Source organism: Conger conger, chromosome 19 (assembly GCF_963514075.1).
Source record: "Conger conger chromosome 19, fConCon1.1, whole genome shotgun sequence".
NCBI lineage: Eukaryota > Metazoa > Chordata > Actinopteri > Anguilliformes > Congridae > Conger > Conger conger.
The window spans coordinates 3,710,037-3,725,950 of record NC_083778.1 but is presented as its reverse complement, the minus strand read 5'-3'; the positions used below and the strand labels follow the sequence as shown (position 1 = coordinate 3,725,950).

The 15,914-nt window shown below is 41.6% G+C and overlaps 1 protein-coding gene across 1 annotated transcript in view; it reads left to right on the top strand.

Moving 5' to 3' along the window:
• The window catches only part of LOC133118979 (NACHT, LRR and PYD domains-containing protein 12-like), a gene marked incomplete at its 5' end in the record, with an annotated part of 54,019 nt that overhangs the window by 22,101 nt on the left and 16,004 nt on the right, over positions 1-15,914 (top strand). Inside the window, one exon of the mRNA XM_061229338.1 lies at positions 4,164-4,337. Coding sequence (XP_061085322.1) covers positions 4,164-4,337 — 174 coding nt within the window. The remainder of the gene's footprint in view (positions 1-4,163; positions 4,338-15,914) is intronic.

Genomic DNA, 15,914 nt, shown 5'->3' with positions numbered 1-15,914 from the left:
ACAACATGCAGGAGCAGGGGCGCCACAATAGGTATGACAGAAGCAGAGCGAGAATTGCCTTATAAATAAGGATATACCAATTCAGTCTATGGGTGGCCAGTGCTGGCCAGCCAACCCGATCAATTTGTAATGAATCTCAATGTACCACCATGATAAACAGTGTTGATCGCATGGAGGCACTGAGAGGATGCATGCATGTACAAAACCTCACCATAATCAAGCACAGGCAGGAAAGTCTCCTTTTATCCTCAAAAGAAAAGCATGACTTGTTTCTGAAGAAAAAACCCAATTTCAGTTTCATAACTAGGTGCTGAATATGTGGTTTAAAGGAGAGGCAGTCATCAATTAAGATACACAAGTACTCATATGAGGAAACAAGCTCAATCTCTTTTCCCTGAAGAGAAACAATAAATGGTAGATTCAGTCAGTTTTTCAATTGACATAGCATATTTTGTACAAAATCAAAAGCACTTTACAACTTCTTAAAGGCTTTGACAAGATTTGCAGCACAGCAATAAGTAACAGTATCATCAGCATAGAAATGAAGAGAAGCATTTGACCCAAACTATTGATATAAATGATAAATAAGACGGGAACCAGAACTGAGCCCTGCGGCACCCCTTTATGGATAGATTGCACATCTGAAGTGAGACCATCAAATCGAGCAAATTGAGCAATCTCTGCTTCAGAATTCTTTGGTCAACTGTGTCAAATGCTTTGGAGAGATTGATAAAAATTGAGACACAGTGTTGCTTATTGTCAAGCGCAACAGTAATATCATTCACAGCCTTAACCTGATTGGTACGTAGATAAGATATAAGATTGCGTTTGCATATACAAAAGTTAAGTCATTCACTAATAAGAGCTTCAAGTACTTTAGCCAGTGCTGACAAATATGAAATTGGCCTGTAATTATTTAAAAGACTCTGATCTCCCCCTTTTAACAGTGGGAGAACATAGGCCGATTTCCAGATCCTTGGGATTTTGTGGCATTCCAGGGTAAGATTAAAACTATATGTTAAAGGTTCAGCTATAATGTCAGCTGCCAATTTCAAACAGCTAGCTAACTAACGGTCAGGACCAGCAGAGTGTCTTGGATCTAAGGCTTTAAGGGCTTTGTGCACTTCCTGGACTGGAAAGGGGGTAAAGCTGAAGGTTTGACCATTATACACAGGTTCATCAGCACAGGGTTGTATGGAAGCAGATGAGACAGAATCAAACAGAGGGGTTGAAGAAATGAAGTGCTCATTAAAACAGTTCAGCATTTCAGATTGGTCATGAACAGCAACTGAGTCATTCATTAAGGAAGTAAAACATGAGTTATTGTTCACAGTCATTGACTTAACAGAGTTACAAAATTGTCTAGGATCATTTAGATTTGTTGTAGTAACAGACAAGTAAAACTCTGACTTGACTTTTTTGAGGAAATAAGTGCATTTGTTTCATAATTGTCTAAAAAGAAGCCAATCAATATCAGACCTTGATTTCCTTACTTCAGCCCAGGCTAAATAAAGTTCACGAAAAGGACTTTGAAAAAGATTGTAATGAACTCATCATAAAATAATTTCCAGGCTGTTTCAACGTCAGGGATTAGTTCTATCCTTCCCCAATTAAAAAGAAAGAAATTATGTAAAAAATCAAAATAAAAACCCTGCTCAATAAAACGCCTTCGATTTCTCTCATGAATAATGCATAATTTGGGATCTTAGTATTTCTAACAGCAGCAACAGCACAGTGGTCACTAAGGTCATTGCAGAACCACCACTGATCTGCAGAAAATTTGTGATGAACAATCGTCAGTATTAAGTCAATGAGAGTAGCTCAAAGATTTAAAATCATCAGACAATGGTCGTAACTAATCCCAGTTCATGTCACCAACCAAAATAATTTCGCTATAGTGCAGAGGATAGACTCATTGGTACGTCTGTGGCAAAACCGTAAAATCAAACAAGGTGCTGTTTGGAACAAGGGTGATGAGAATGTTGAGAAAAGGATGGCTACTAAGGCGCTCTTGATATGGGTGCGTTAAAAAGCTTTTTTTATACTGCTAATGCATAGGCGAGAAATGAAAACACGCTCCGACGCGTTGCGGCACGCAGGCCTTATAAGGTGAATAAGCAGAGGTGAGGCTCAGTCAGGTGTATTTGTTGACCCGTAGTCCAATGCACAGGGGATATGCAATTTTTTTTTTTCTCAGTTGATAAAATTGATCGTATGCTCACGTCCTCCTGGCCCTCAACAGGTTATTTGTCCATAAATATGAACAGTCCCAGCCAAAAAAATGAAGAATGTTTGCGAACATATAAATACTATTAAAAAATAAATGGGCTTAATTGACGAATTAAATCTTGTGCCTTTATGTTGGAAGGTCCCTCGTCATAATACCCGTATTCTGCAATGAAAAATCAAACAAAGCGTTGTGCTGCGTTCTCTGACCTTACGAAACGGTTATTTTGAACACTATTGTCTGTTTTTTTTGAAGAGCTATTGAAGTCGGAAAATCTAATTTAGAACATAACCTTACCGCATTATTGGCGAAGGTTCAAAATGATTATGGGCCAGTGGCAAATTAAATCTTCCCGTTTAGAATAAAAAAATATCGGTAAAAAAAATGCTAATTAAAGTGATTTTTATCTTCATTAGAATGATATTTAGTAAATTTTATTTTCAGCAAATGTGTTCATATATTTTAGTTAGTCACAAAGGTCATATCGGATAACATTTTGTTTATTGCTTCTTTTATTATCACTATTTAGCTAACTGGTCAATATTGTATGTGAGATCTCTACACGTATGTAGTGCTCTGGAAATACAACATTTAGTAGCCTACTATGTATTTTATAAAAAATACACATCTACAAATGTACCATAGTCCTATAAGACTCATTATCTAAACGAAGATGTAGGAATTTCAGGAGGCATTTCAGAGTGGATTCAATTTGGAGATGATACCAAACTGGGAGGGTTTTCGAACTGTTTGGAATCTACCAAAATAATTCACGAGGATTTAAACGGAATCCAGAAGTGGAAACCTGGCAAATGAAATTGAACGTAGATAAGCGCCTCCAGCTCTGCTTCAGCTGTTAGCGGGTGTAGTTTCGCGGATAAATAATATCATTACTGGTTAGGAAGTTGGACATTCTTTTGTTGACTGGTATTTTATTTTATTTACCAGTGCATTTATAAATTGTCTGTGATAGTGGTAGACTTCATGAGGTAATTTAACATTAAGCTATGTTCGTTTGGCTATTTTTCACAATTGGGTGAAAGCCAACAACAGCAACAACAGTGGAGGGGAACAATTTGAGGCGAACGTTTTTTGACGAGTGATGGCTATAAGCTGTGTACAAGTGTATTTTTATAAAATGAACAAAGCTTACAGTAAACCAGCTATCATAGCCGCGGTAACCGACCGACTCTTCCGCCACGTTTTAAACAATGTCGTCATGGTTACTGTCACACTTAGGCCACAGATAAACGGGGAAGAACGTAATTTTGAATTGAATGTGGTTTTCCATTTAGCTAAGTGAATATTTCAAAATGAATGGCCAGAATACTAAGAAGTCATTATATTTAAATTACTTGGTAAGTTGATTAGGCCATTTACACCCCCTAGCTGTGTCAATATCCACGATATACCACAGGTTTGAGTTCCGTAACACTTTTATACGACAATTATTACATTTATCTTTAAGAATGTTCACAAAAGAAAGACAAGACAAACTTTATATGAATGTATTTTTAATGGAACCATGTTTTATGGTGAATGTATTCTTCCTGAACAGTAGTTTATTGGTTGATAAGCAACGGTATTGCTAACGCTATTGCAATAATGTATCCCCACTGCACTAACGTTAGCTAGCTTGCTAATTTACGTTACACCTGATGACATTGACACAAGTCATTTGTGTAAACGTTTATCTGGACACATTCAGATAACGTGCAGTTATTTAAATAATTCATAGCGTAGTCATGAGTCATTTGCTTCAGCAGGCTTTGATGGTCTTGCCGACAATCGCTGAGATGGTCAAAGGACAAAATCACTCATTTTGTTTTACTTTGGGAGGCTACTAGCGGCGTGATGATAACATGAAGTTAATTTAGGTTACAAAGTAGATTTTAATGTTTGTGTGTGTGTCCATGTGTATGTCGTTTCTCCACAGGCTGGGTTGGTGTAATCTCACAGAGGGCTGCTGTGATGTTCTGGCCTCAGTCTTGCGTTCTCCTCACTCAGAGCTGAGTGATCTGGAGCTGAGAGACAACGAGCTGCAGGATTCAGGAGTGAGAGCGCTCTCTGCTGGACTGGAGGACCCACACTGTAAACTGCAGAGACTGGGGTGAGTACAAACACAAACCCTTCAATCAGGGTTGGAAATGTGCAATGTTTTAAAGGGGCAATAAAAGCTAAATGCAGGGGCATTTACATAGTAGCATTTCAGCTTTTTTAAAAAACAGTTGCAGTGACAAACTACTATCATGTGCAATTGGCATCAATATAAGTTAAAGCTACAGGCAGGGGAGGAGGTCTCACAGAATTTTTGATGAAGAAGCGATCCGTAGTACCACTGAGATGGGTAATGCAATGATCACATTTGTTCTATGATGGGGAGGTGCACAGACTTCCTTTCCATTTTCTTTTCCAACTATAAACACAAGAAGAAAAAGATAATTCTATTTTACAGTTTATAGTAGGCTATAATATAAAATAATATAGTAAAATAATGATATTCTATATTAATAATTATGGCTGTGTGTTTGTCACGGAAGTGACGTATTCTGTGATTTCTGCGCAAACATCACATTACATTTTATTCAGCAGACACTTCAAGGTCAAATCAAGGTCATAGAACAAACAACAGAACAGGTCCGATTAGGTCCAATTTGCATAGGATCGGTTATAAATAAACATAAGTCTAGTACGCAAGGTACTGTAAGTAATAAGGTCAGGAACTACAGTACTGAGACAAATACACATGTGAAGGTCCTAGATTAGAGTAGATAATACAACACGGGGCTAAAGTCTGAGGCTGGTGAAGATAAGTGACAATAGATTAGCAGACTCCCACAGAGGAGTCAAGGTACAGTGTGAAGAGGTGAGTCTTCAGACTGTGGTAGAAAATGGGCAGTGAGTGAGCAGTTCCTATAGCAATGGGGAGGTCGTTTCACCACTGGGGAGCTAGAGTAGAGAAGCTCCGCAGTCGGGACAAGCGAGAGCCATTCACTCAGCTGGCAGGATGAGCAAGTCGGGCTGGCATTTGGACATTCCTCGGCTGTGTCCCAATCGGTGCTCTTGCCTAATTGCACTGATTCGGAGGTGGTCCCTGTTTTTGGCATCTCTGTGGTTTCCCTGTTTTTGTGCTTTCTGTGACTTTTCTACAGTTTTGTACGGCAACTGTCAACCTTATAGTTGCCTTATATAGACCTACAGATGACCATGCTTCTGAACTCGATAGCTCATTGTTTAATTAATGTGTGCTTTTAAACCTACACTCCGACCTGTATATTGCATCAATTCCCAGAAGTATCCACTGTAATTGGGGATGATTTAGCAGCTAGTCACAGATGAGTTAATCACAGTCCAGTCAAAAACTTCAGCCTGAGTTTAGGGGGCAGCCTATAGCGTAGTGGCTATGGTGCTTGACTGGGACCAAGAAGGTTGGTGGTTCAAGCCCCAGTGAAGCTGCAATAAGATCCGTGCTGCTGCTGAACCCTTGAGCAAGGCCCTTAGCCCCACATTGATCCCGGGGGATTGGCTCCTGCTTTGTCTAATCAACTGTCAGCTAAATGACTGAGATGTAATGTAATGTTCTGCTAAATTAAAGACAAACGGCATGCTCTTACTTTCCAAGATAATTCAAAGCCATCCAATACATCAGCCTTTAAGTGTATTTTACTTTTATCCTTGGAGCAGTTTTTTAAAAAGTTAAAGCGCTTGTTACTGTTGCTACAGTTGCTACAGTGAGTTATTTCAATAATTTCCCACTACTGCACCTAAGGTCTTTGGTTTATTTAATAAATTAATCTTAAAAAACAGTCTGTGATTTCTGGCTCTTTCAGTTTACTGTTATTTTCAACATCTTTACTGTGACTGCTCCGTGACTTTAGTCCAGCGTTTCCTAACCTTTTTCCTTCAGTGGTGCACTTTCCACATTTACAGAATCATGTCACACCACTCTAAAAAGCCAGTGACATGGGCTACACTGATGTGATGTCAACAGTAGCCATGAATGTCTCTGGGAGTTTGAATTTCCAGACGATTTCTAGTGACATTTATCTTGGCTTTTGTGAATGGGATTACATTTTTCCTGCAGGATTTTATGAAACTGTTATGACGGTACTTGGACTGCTTTGGTGGTGTGGTTTTACTCTTTTGTGCCAGAGGGCTCTGTCCCTGGCTGTGAGCGGGACACTACCTACACCAAACCGCCATAATCATACGGTGTTTGTGTTTGTTTTTCCTTTTCATATCACATTTTCGGTTTCATATCACTATTTCCATAGAGTGCACTAAGTTTGGGGGTGCACACCCGGCCTGTAGAATTTTTCATTAAAAAAAAAATTTAAGACCATATTTAAAAATGCATGGCATCTAATCTAATCTAATGTTGCTTAAATTACGTCTCCTCATTAATTTAATGTTAACCGATGATATTTGAAACTATTTGAAGCCTTCATGAACCACATGACCGCCTAGTGTTTTCGCCCTCCATTGGCACAACTCTCTCTTTTGCTCTGAGGAAATCCAAAAGCAGAAGCCAACACTATCATTGTTTTCTGGTTACCAGATTACCCGCTGCGACAGGAAATATTTAAAAGCACCAAGTTTTCCTTTCTTTTCAGTTTGTGTTGACGCAGAAGCAAACCGCCAAATGAAACCTGAAACCAGTGTAGATGTAGAAGTGACCTAGGTGTAAGAACTGGCCCATCAGTCACTGCTGTGAAGAGGTCTGAGTAGTAGTAGGCAGGACAATAGGTCTGGGGGTGTCAGCAAGCTGCATAATGTGTGCATGAGCTTTGGGTGGGAGGTTTAAGAGTTATGACGTATGTGGTTTAATTATTTTACAATACGTCATATTAGTGATATGTTTGTGAAGTATTATAGCATCAGTGTCTGCACCCTTAGAAACCTATAATACCTTTTATGAAATCATATCTAATAAATTAAGGACACAACTGAATACAGTGTTTCCCCTAGGATTTTCTTCCCGTAGCAGTGCACCGGTTTGAAGAATTTAGACTTTGAGATTTAATAAAAAGGATGAGGCAGGATCTTCCAGAATATCAGACTTTATTTTTCACGCAGACCATGAAGCCGAGGTGACTCTGCAGAGTGACCTCACATCATTCAGCTATACACCATCTTTTATACAGGTTCAGACGGGCTTATTCCCGCCCCACAGCTGTCCGTCTACCTCCCGCCACAATGATTTCTCAATACGTGATGAAGATAAGTCAACTCTGATTGGTTTGGCACCAATTGTGCTTAGTATTGTGGAATCAGTGTGGTTCTAAAATACATGTTCCCTCCACCATTTCCTCGAGGGCCCGCAGGACCCACACCTGAAACCCTTGCTCCCCTCTCGGACCATTCCAGCTCCAGAGGGACCTCTAGTGGTCTTTTTCTGAAGTGCATACAAACAGTAAAAAGGATACAGTTTAACTAACAGTGAATGTGTCTTAACAAAACTTAGTGCATATATTATTATATATATATATATATATTTCATATTTATGGCTACCAATCACGTTGTTTTCATTGGTTATCACATTAATATGGCTTTTGATAAGAGTGCATATTAAATACGTATTACCATTGTGCAAAAGAATGGCCTGTTGGAGGCTCTGCACCAAATGTCCATATTGAATAGCTTTTCCTGAAGAAGTAAGAAAACCTTGGTGTTCCCAGTGTTCCAAAATCGCACTACCCCAACAAGCATATCTGCTGGCAGAGAAAATATTTACAGTTTTACCATGGGACAAATACCAGGTGCATTTGAGAGCAAAAAAAAAGTTCAGCAGCCTGGGCAAACAAGTGACCTGGAAATCGGGCTGATGAGAAATGAGCCGTTTTCTGTTTTAGCAGAATTTCAGCTACTGCATGAGGAACCAAAAATGGGCGATAAGCAACGATCGATGCAGAAGCCGTTACAGCAGAAGCAGCTGCTGAAATTGATTGCAGACAAGGGGGGAGACCCCTAGCAACAGCATCAAGTTTCTGAGAATAATATGCAACAGGCCTGTTTCTACCATGTTTTTTGCAGAAGAACAGCAGTCATATAACCAGCCTTCTCATTCATAGTCAAAAGAAAGGGTTTGTTAATGTCAGGAAGGCCCAAAGTCGGGGCTGATGTCAGTTCTCGTTTTCATTTCTGAAAATACATGTCAGCAGTCTCTGTCCGTGTAACCTTATCATTAGCAGAGAGATTTGGGCCGTGGGTCAAGTAGTCAGGGATCCACTGTCTACAATAACCTGTCATGCCTTTTTTTATTTTTTTACTTTGGAGTTTAGGAGAATCGAGAATCGCCTGGATTCTGTGAATTCCCAAATATTTTCCTGCTTCAGAAATTTTGTGGCCTAGATATATAACTTCAATCAGGGTGAACTGGAGTTTTTCTTGTTTGACCTTGCGGCCCTGTTACTTGGAATTTTAGCAGAATCTTGAATTGGGAATGTCAACAACATACTGAATTAGTATTTGGAACTGTTTGGAATTCTCCTGCAGAGCAGCAGAGAATACCCTTGTGGTAGTCTAGACCAGGTGTAATGTTTTGTCTTAAACGTAAAAGCAAACCAGTACTGGGAATCAATATCAAGCGGCATACTGAAAAAAAAAAAAAAACATGAGCAAGATCGATCACAGTGAAATGTTTTGCATTGCCCGGGACTTGGGCCACACTACTAGTTTAGGTTAGATACAACTGGAGCACAGTGTTTACACCTGTGTTTTTCTCCAGCAGAATTGTATTGCACAGAGAGTTAGGGCAGGGAACCACAACACCAGCTTTGAACAACGCATGAAAAACAGGGCCAATTCCTTCCTCAGCCTCTGGGCGGAGGGGACATTTGCGTTTAAATGGCCTGTACTCTGACTTTAGGGGTAACTTGAAGTAGAGTAGCCCCAGTCATGAGCCCCACATCATATTTGGGCATGGCCCACAATTGAGAGGGGATTGCACTCAGTTTTGGGTCTGACACATGCAAATACATGTGTGTCACAAGGCAATGCATGAATGCTGTCAGAGAATCTGGAAACTGGTGTGCATTAACACACAGAGAGGGAGTCTGTAGTCCAAACATAATTTAACCCTGGGTCCTGTGTCCTCCCATTTTTTTGTTTGAGGCTTTACATAGAGACACATGGGGTACGCTTCCCAAAATGGTACAAAATGGCTGTTGTGCTGAGCTCAATTGTACAGAAAATGCAAAAATCTTATCCTACCAAAAACAATTTAGTACACAATTTCTACTCCTTCCCTACATGCAGTTTTCTTTTAATTCTCACTGGCTTTTCACCAGTGCCTCATTTCGTCCTGTGTCTAAGCAAGGTACTCAAACCCCTTTTTCTTCTGTTCAATACATCTTTTACATCAATATTCTACACATTCTCAAACCCTCTGCTACATCCTAGTTCCTCAATCACTGGCATATTTACCTGGCCTTAGCTGTGCCTGGGCATCTGTCCAGATCCCACGCATAGAAGTACATTTCAAAGTTTTCTACACTGTTAATTCTACCAATTGTTAAACCGTCATTTGTGCATTCTACAACCAATCCTAATATCTCTGCCAAGCAGGTTTACCAGACATACAGGAGAGAATATAAATGCATGTTTTAAAATGATAGTAGAACCCGCATTGTTATCCTGAACCAATAAAGGAATTATAAACTTTTCTGTTGTAATACCTCCTCCGGCATCTTGACTTTTTCCACTCGGTGGAGGCTTTGATCCCCACAATTTTGCTGTTATTACAGAATGACCAACCCCCATATTTACAATAACTAATACTCGCCTATTCACTTTTAACAACCCGATTGGTAATGAATTTGCAGGCGTTCGATATAGAAAACCCGCGGACTCACCACCCCGTGCATGCGTCCTGCACACCTTCATTGTCCTTGCAATCCAGTTTGGCTGCCAGGATTTCGGGAAAGCACCAGCGCCCTGTGGCCTCTGAGTCCAGCCATTCCATCCGGGGCAGCCACCAGGGTTTTGGATCGTGACATTACCCTGGGGAGCCGTTTCCCAAAGTCCAGTATCCTTTTGCTGAAGCCAGCTCTTTCCGCAAACCGTCCATGAAGCAGTTAGTCAGCTGGGTTCCGTACGGGGTGAGACTGGCATGTTATCTCCAGGTTTCTCCCTTCCGCTGTGTGCATCGTATTTTTGTGTAAGTCTCTCAAGAACATCATTAACAGTTTCACCAAACCTTCTCCACCCACCTGACTCGGATCTGCAGGTCCTCACACACGGCCTGCAACTCTGACAGCTTCCAGAGACGAGTTGCAGGACCGTCAGACCCTGGTCTTCCTGACCCACTCTGGGGTTTGGGCGTTCTGTGCAGTTCACCCGTGGTGGAAATGACCTTTCCCCTGGAATCTGGGCTTGCTGAGGCTGTTGCCTGACTCCGCTATCTGCAGCCCCACTGCTGGAAAGTGGGGGTCTCACAGCACTGGACTCTGCTCCTCGGTGGGTGGGTGCAGGGGCAGCTGTGCCGGGTGTTGCTGATAGTGGTCTGGCGGACACGCAGGGTAATCTAGGTCCAGGTCAATTTTGTATATGCCAGCGAGTTATGCTGAATTTGGATCAAAAGAGCAGTTGAAATGCACAACAGGAGGTAACACTGAATAAAAATAAAAAAATAAAAAAATATAAAATGACAAAGAAAGTAATACATTAAAAAAAAAAAAAAAACTTTTTTTTACTGCAGATGTATCTCCTTCCCTCTTAGCCTGCTTTTCGTGTCTTAACATTGTTTCTTTTTCTTCTTCACAAATCCAAACATATTTCCATTTCCATTTATTTTTACAGTATAAAATGATAATACACTGGTGTGTGGTTGCCGACCCATACTGTCATGCATTATTTTCATAGGACCCGCAAATTCTGGGTCTTGCCTCTTTGAACTCTTTGAGCTCATGGTTATTACCTCACCCCACTACCTTATTATTAATAATTTTCCTTTTTACTTATTTCAATGCGCAAATTTGTTTTTTTTTTAACTTAATGAACTTCATTACTTTTTTAATTTTTTAAGGTGCACCTGATCTAATCAGAGTCTAAAAGACCATTTGTCTCCAATGTTGACACTTTCACACATGCACGCACACACACACAGAGCCGCTACACAACGCCTCTATCACACTGGCCTGTTTTCAGCTTGCACTCTCATGGACAACAAAACATACCATATTACACAACAAGGCAATTTACTTTAGAGCTCAGTTCTTTTTTATACGCATTTACTCTTAAAGACCAATCAATTCTAATAGTTAACTATTAACTATTAGTTCTATCAGCGCTTGGGACCCAGTCCCAGAGTATTAGTGAGAGCATACCGGCTCTAGAGAGCATACCGGCTCTTGTGTTTGAATCACCCCCTGAGTGATGGGCCCGTCAGCCCCAAGTCAAACGAGGTACCTTTTGATTTACTATGGCCTCACCTGAGTGTTCTTTAGTTTTTTAGGATCGCGTATTGGTTACCCCACACATAAACATCTCAGAACTGGACCGGATACCATCATCCTTCCCCTTAGGCGATTGCTTACAATCCCTTCGTGGGGGGGGGGGGGGGGGGTTTCGGTTCAAGGGACTATAACCCCTGGAAGTGTACACTGTCTGTCCATGTCACAGACTCCGAGACTGTTCTGTATCGGGAAGAACCACATTAGCGATCCCATCCTCATCGGCAAACTGTGCGGGGAAAAATTCCCTTTTTAACATGCACAAATAAGATATCACAGATGAGCATCGTCTGATGAAACAGATCCAGTAAAAACACAATAGCTATTCTTCTATTTAACTTTCGTATTTATTTGCAAAGAAATGACAAAGTGAGAAAGCTTACCGGCTTTCTGATTTGAATCAGACATAGTAAGACTCTTATACACACTTTTCCTGAAGGGGGGCTTTACCAAAACAAAAAGACATGAAGCTGGCCATGAATATTTATCAGTATTTTGTCTTCTGAATACCCCTTGTTGACCTTGCTGTAAGAACGGAATGTGCTAGATACCCCCTTCCAGGAGAAGCAGAGACATTAAGGTCAAAGGCTGTCTGTCTGCTGGGAGAGAGACAGAGAAAGACTCATAGTAAGCACTTAATTCAGAAAGTGGTCTAATAGTAATAAGGATTATCACTTTCTCAAAGGTTATTTGTAATCATGTGATTGTCTTTATGTTAACACACATTGTCAATTAAGAATAAATTAAGAAAATTACCCTTACACCATACAATTATGTAGGGGTCCTCGCACGGGACTCCAAATTATGTAGGGTCCTCGCACGGGCCGCCAAATAACGCAGGGATTTTACTCTCTACGAAACCGGGGCGCCAGTTAAACGTTGTGTAGCAGTATAACTGCAAAAAGTAATCAGTCTCATAAAATTACTATTATCAGAAATATCTAACCACAAATTTAGTATTTTAATTAATAATTAAAATAACCAATTTTAATGATTAAACATACCGATAACCTGAAGGTTGGAAGTTCTTCGAAAGACTGCTTTAACTCGGCTCTCATGTCTATGCGATTCCAAAACGGACACCGGGGTTTAATAAAATATATTTATTAAACAAACATACAAACACATAACAGATAAACTAACGGGAAGTTAGTAAGGAAATTTAGTTGGGTATGTGTGTGTGCGTGTGTGTGGCGCGCGCAAGCGTGCGTGTCGCTAGAGTTCTGGGTGTGGTAATGAGTTAGAGTTAGCTGTGAGAAGGGACTACTTGCGTAGTTTTACTCTATATATGCGCAAAAGACGGCGAATCAATTCACGTACATATATATGTAGCTAACCAAACACATTACAATGGTTGGATGGTAAATATTGAAACACAGATTCACAAAAACAGTTAAGACTAAACTAAACACTGGCTATGCCTGAATGTTTGTTTTCTTACTGAGTCCATACGCATTGCTGGATCCAAAAGACATGCTGTCCTTGTAGAAGCGGCGATGGTGCTGTGAATGGTGTCCGGGAGAGATGCGCAGGCTGGGGTGTTCCCGTCTTAGCGCCTTAGCAGCGTTGTCGTCTGATCCGCTGGTCCTTTTCCAGGTGTAAAAGTTTGTTGCTGTTTCGTTGTTGAGCTTTATTGGGGTAAACTGATGTAGCGTTCCGCGTACAACAATTTCCACTCACTATAGGCCACGTAGTTACCGTGAGGTAACTGGGTGTGTCCGTAGGCCTGGTAGTGCGCTGTGCAGCCTTCAGCCTCTGTCCGAGCCTCGGAGCAGATGAGCTGAAGCGAATGGCCAAAAAGGGTGCGTCGAAGAGAAGAAGCAGAAGAGGCAGAAAAAGCAGAAGAGAGAAGAAAGATCCCAAGAACGTGTCTTGCTCTTATACGGGACCGTTTATTGCTCCCGCCATGACGGGATTGGCTGAACCAAGTTAGACGTCATTCGTGGTGGACGTCGCGGAATTTTCCTGTGGGAATGTGGAAGTTGTAGTCCCTACATCCCCCCTGTGGTCTCAGGATGCGGCTGAAGCCAGTGTTCCTTGAGAGCACAAAAGTCAGTTCACAGTCCAGAGGTCAAGTACATTTGGTCGGTAACACAGTTCACAATTGACTGACAAACATCCAGGCATTTATCAACAATTAACTAAACTGGTCTAAACACATGATACAAACAATGTGAAACACTAAGGTCGAACAGTGAATACATTGTCACAAAACATGAGAAACCTTGGTGAAAGCGTTAGTCGTTTTGTTAGTTCAGGTGTTTTGTTAGTTATTGGATGGTGTCCAGAAGGTGGAGCACCAACAGGAATGACCCAGCCATGAAAATGTTCAGATGATGTAGGGGTCTAGGATGGAGAGGCTGTAGCCTTTTTGGAAGTCTTGTTCAGACTGACCAATTGTTCTAGTCCCTACAGTCTTGCTGACGAGGGTTGTCATCTGAAATATGTGGGGGCATTTTCAAATTAGGGCAGCTTTCTGTATCCAAGCTTAACCTTATGGCTGTGTCATCAGGAAGGAAATGGAGAGGTGGTCTCATTTCTAAATGATGTGGTAAGCTCACAAGTGGTCTTGTCTTGCTTGGGGAAGAGGTGGAGTAAGGCACACTGGGGTGTGGCAATATACTTGTAACGATTACCCTGTAGTTTCTACATGCAATACTTTACGATGGTTCAGTAGGTGTAGAAAGAAGCAATGAACGTTTACGAGTTATAACAGGTGTCGGATTTAACTCTACAGTACCTACTTACGATCTGCGTTTGCTGCTGCTACATGCAAATCTAAGTGGCTGCTATAAACTACCTGTTTATTTTGCCACCCCCCTTTGGTAGGAAAGGTGTGCAAAAGAAAGTGGTCAAAGCTTCAGCTGGGAGTCTGCCTGTGAGGAGACCACGGCTATAGATCAGTCTTATTCAGTCTTTTGATGGAGGTTGAACAAGACCAGATAGCTCTTTGGAGTGGTTACTCAAGGCATACACACTACTGAACAAAGGTTAGAGGCTTTAGTTGTCCTCAGAGGAACTGAAGAAGCTCTCTTCAGACAAGGTATCTTCCCTATCAGAGTCATGCTGGTGACTCTGAGGCTTGGGCCTACCGGGTCGGTCTTCTCTCCAATTCCGGCTGGAATCAGAGTGTGAGAAGCGACCACGGTGGCTCTTAACCGGGAACTTACTCACATGCCGTTGTTTTGAGCCATTAGACTTTAATGGGGCAACTTTGGAAGTGCTGGCGGGCTTGGTTGGAACAACGTGCTTAGCTGTTTCCAATACCTCGTTCCTGGGCACAATCCTTAAAGTGTCCCAGACCATTTGGGCTTCATTCCTTAATTCAAGGGCTGAGTGTTGGCCCCTTGAAAACAGTGAAACATGAGTTCGGACGCAGGGGTGCAGGTTGTGCACAAAAAGGGATTTGAAGGCTTGATCTTCATCTAAGCCTGGTCCGTTTCTGCCCTGGAAAAATGCATGTTTAAGTCGTTGGTAAAAGTCTTTTGGTCATTCTGTACGGCTATGTTTAACCTCCACAGATTTCATCATGGCTGTGGCCTGATCAAACCGTGGCAGGTACTCAGCTACCAACGCTTCACAAACCTTGGGATAGCTGGAACGAACCTGTGGTGGAAGTTGTTCCATAAATGTATGGATCTCTCTGGTAGAGGTTTTCCATACAAGTCGTACCTTTTCTCGATCGGTTGCCCTGGGCAGATCCGAGAGACAGTAGTCAACTTCTCTCAAGTAACTCTGAATGTTAAATTCAGAGTCCTTGGGGTCAAATGTGTGGACATACTTCGCCATGGCCTCTAGCTCCTCAAAGCGAAGACCATGTGAAGTTGCACTAGTCTGCCTGTTTGGAGAAGGAGAGCCTGAAATCACATTTGAATGTGAATGCGTTTCATGCGATGCTCGACGTCCTCGGTTTGGTTTAGAGGGTGGAGCTACAAAACTGTCATTCTCACAATGGTTGGCAGAAGATGAATTGTCGCTGTCAGTGTACTGTACAGAGCTGTCACCTATCCTCTCAGTTATAAAGGGAAAGCTAGCGGGATTAGCGTTGCTTTTTGTGTGCCCAATTAATAACGTTAGATCTCCTCTACCGTGTCCACGGGAGGGTGCCCTGACCTCCTCACGAGAGGGGTGGGCATGGAAGGTGCAGTCCTGTACTTGCCTGACTGTTTCTCCCTTGCGGAGATGGACCACCGTTGGGATGGAGTCCCCCCTTTCCCTCTCCAGGGAAGAGGTG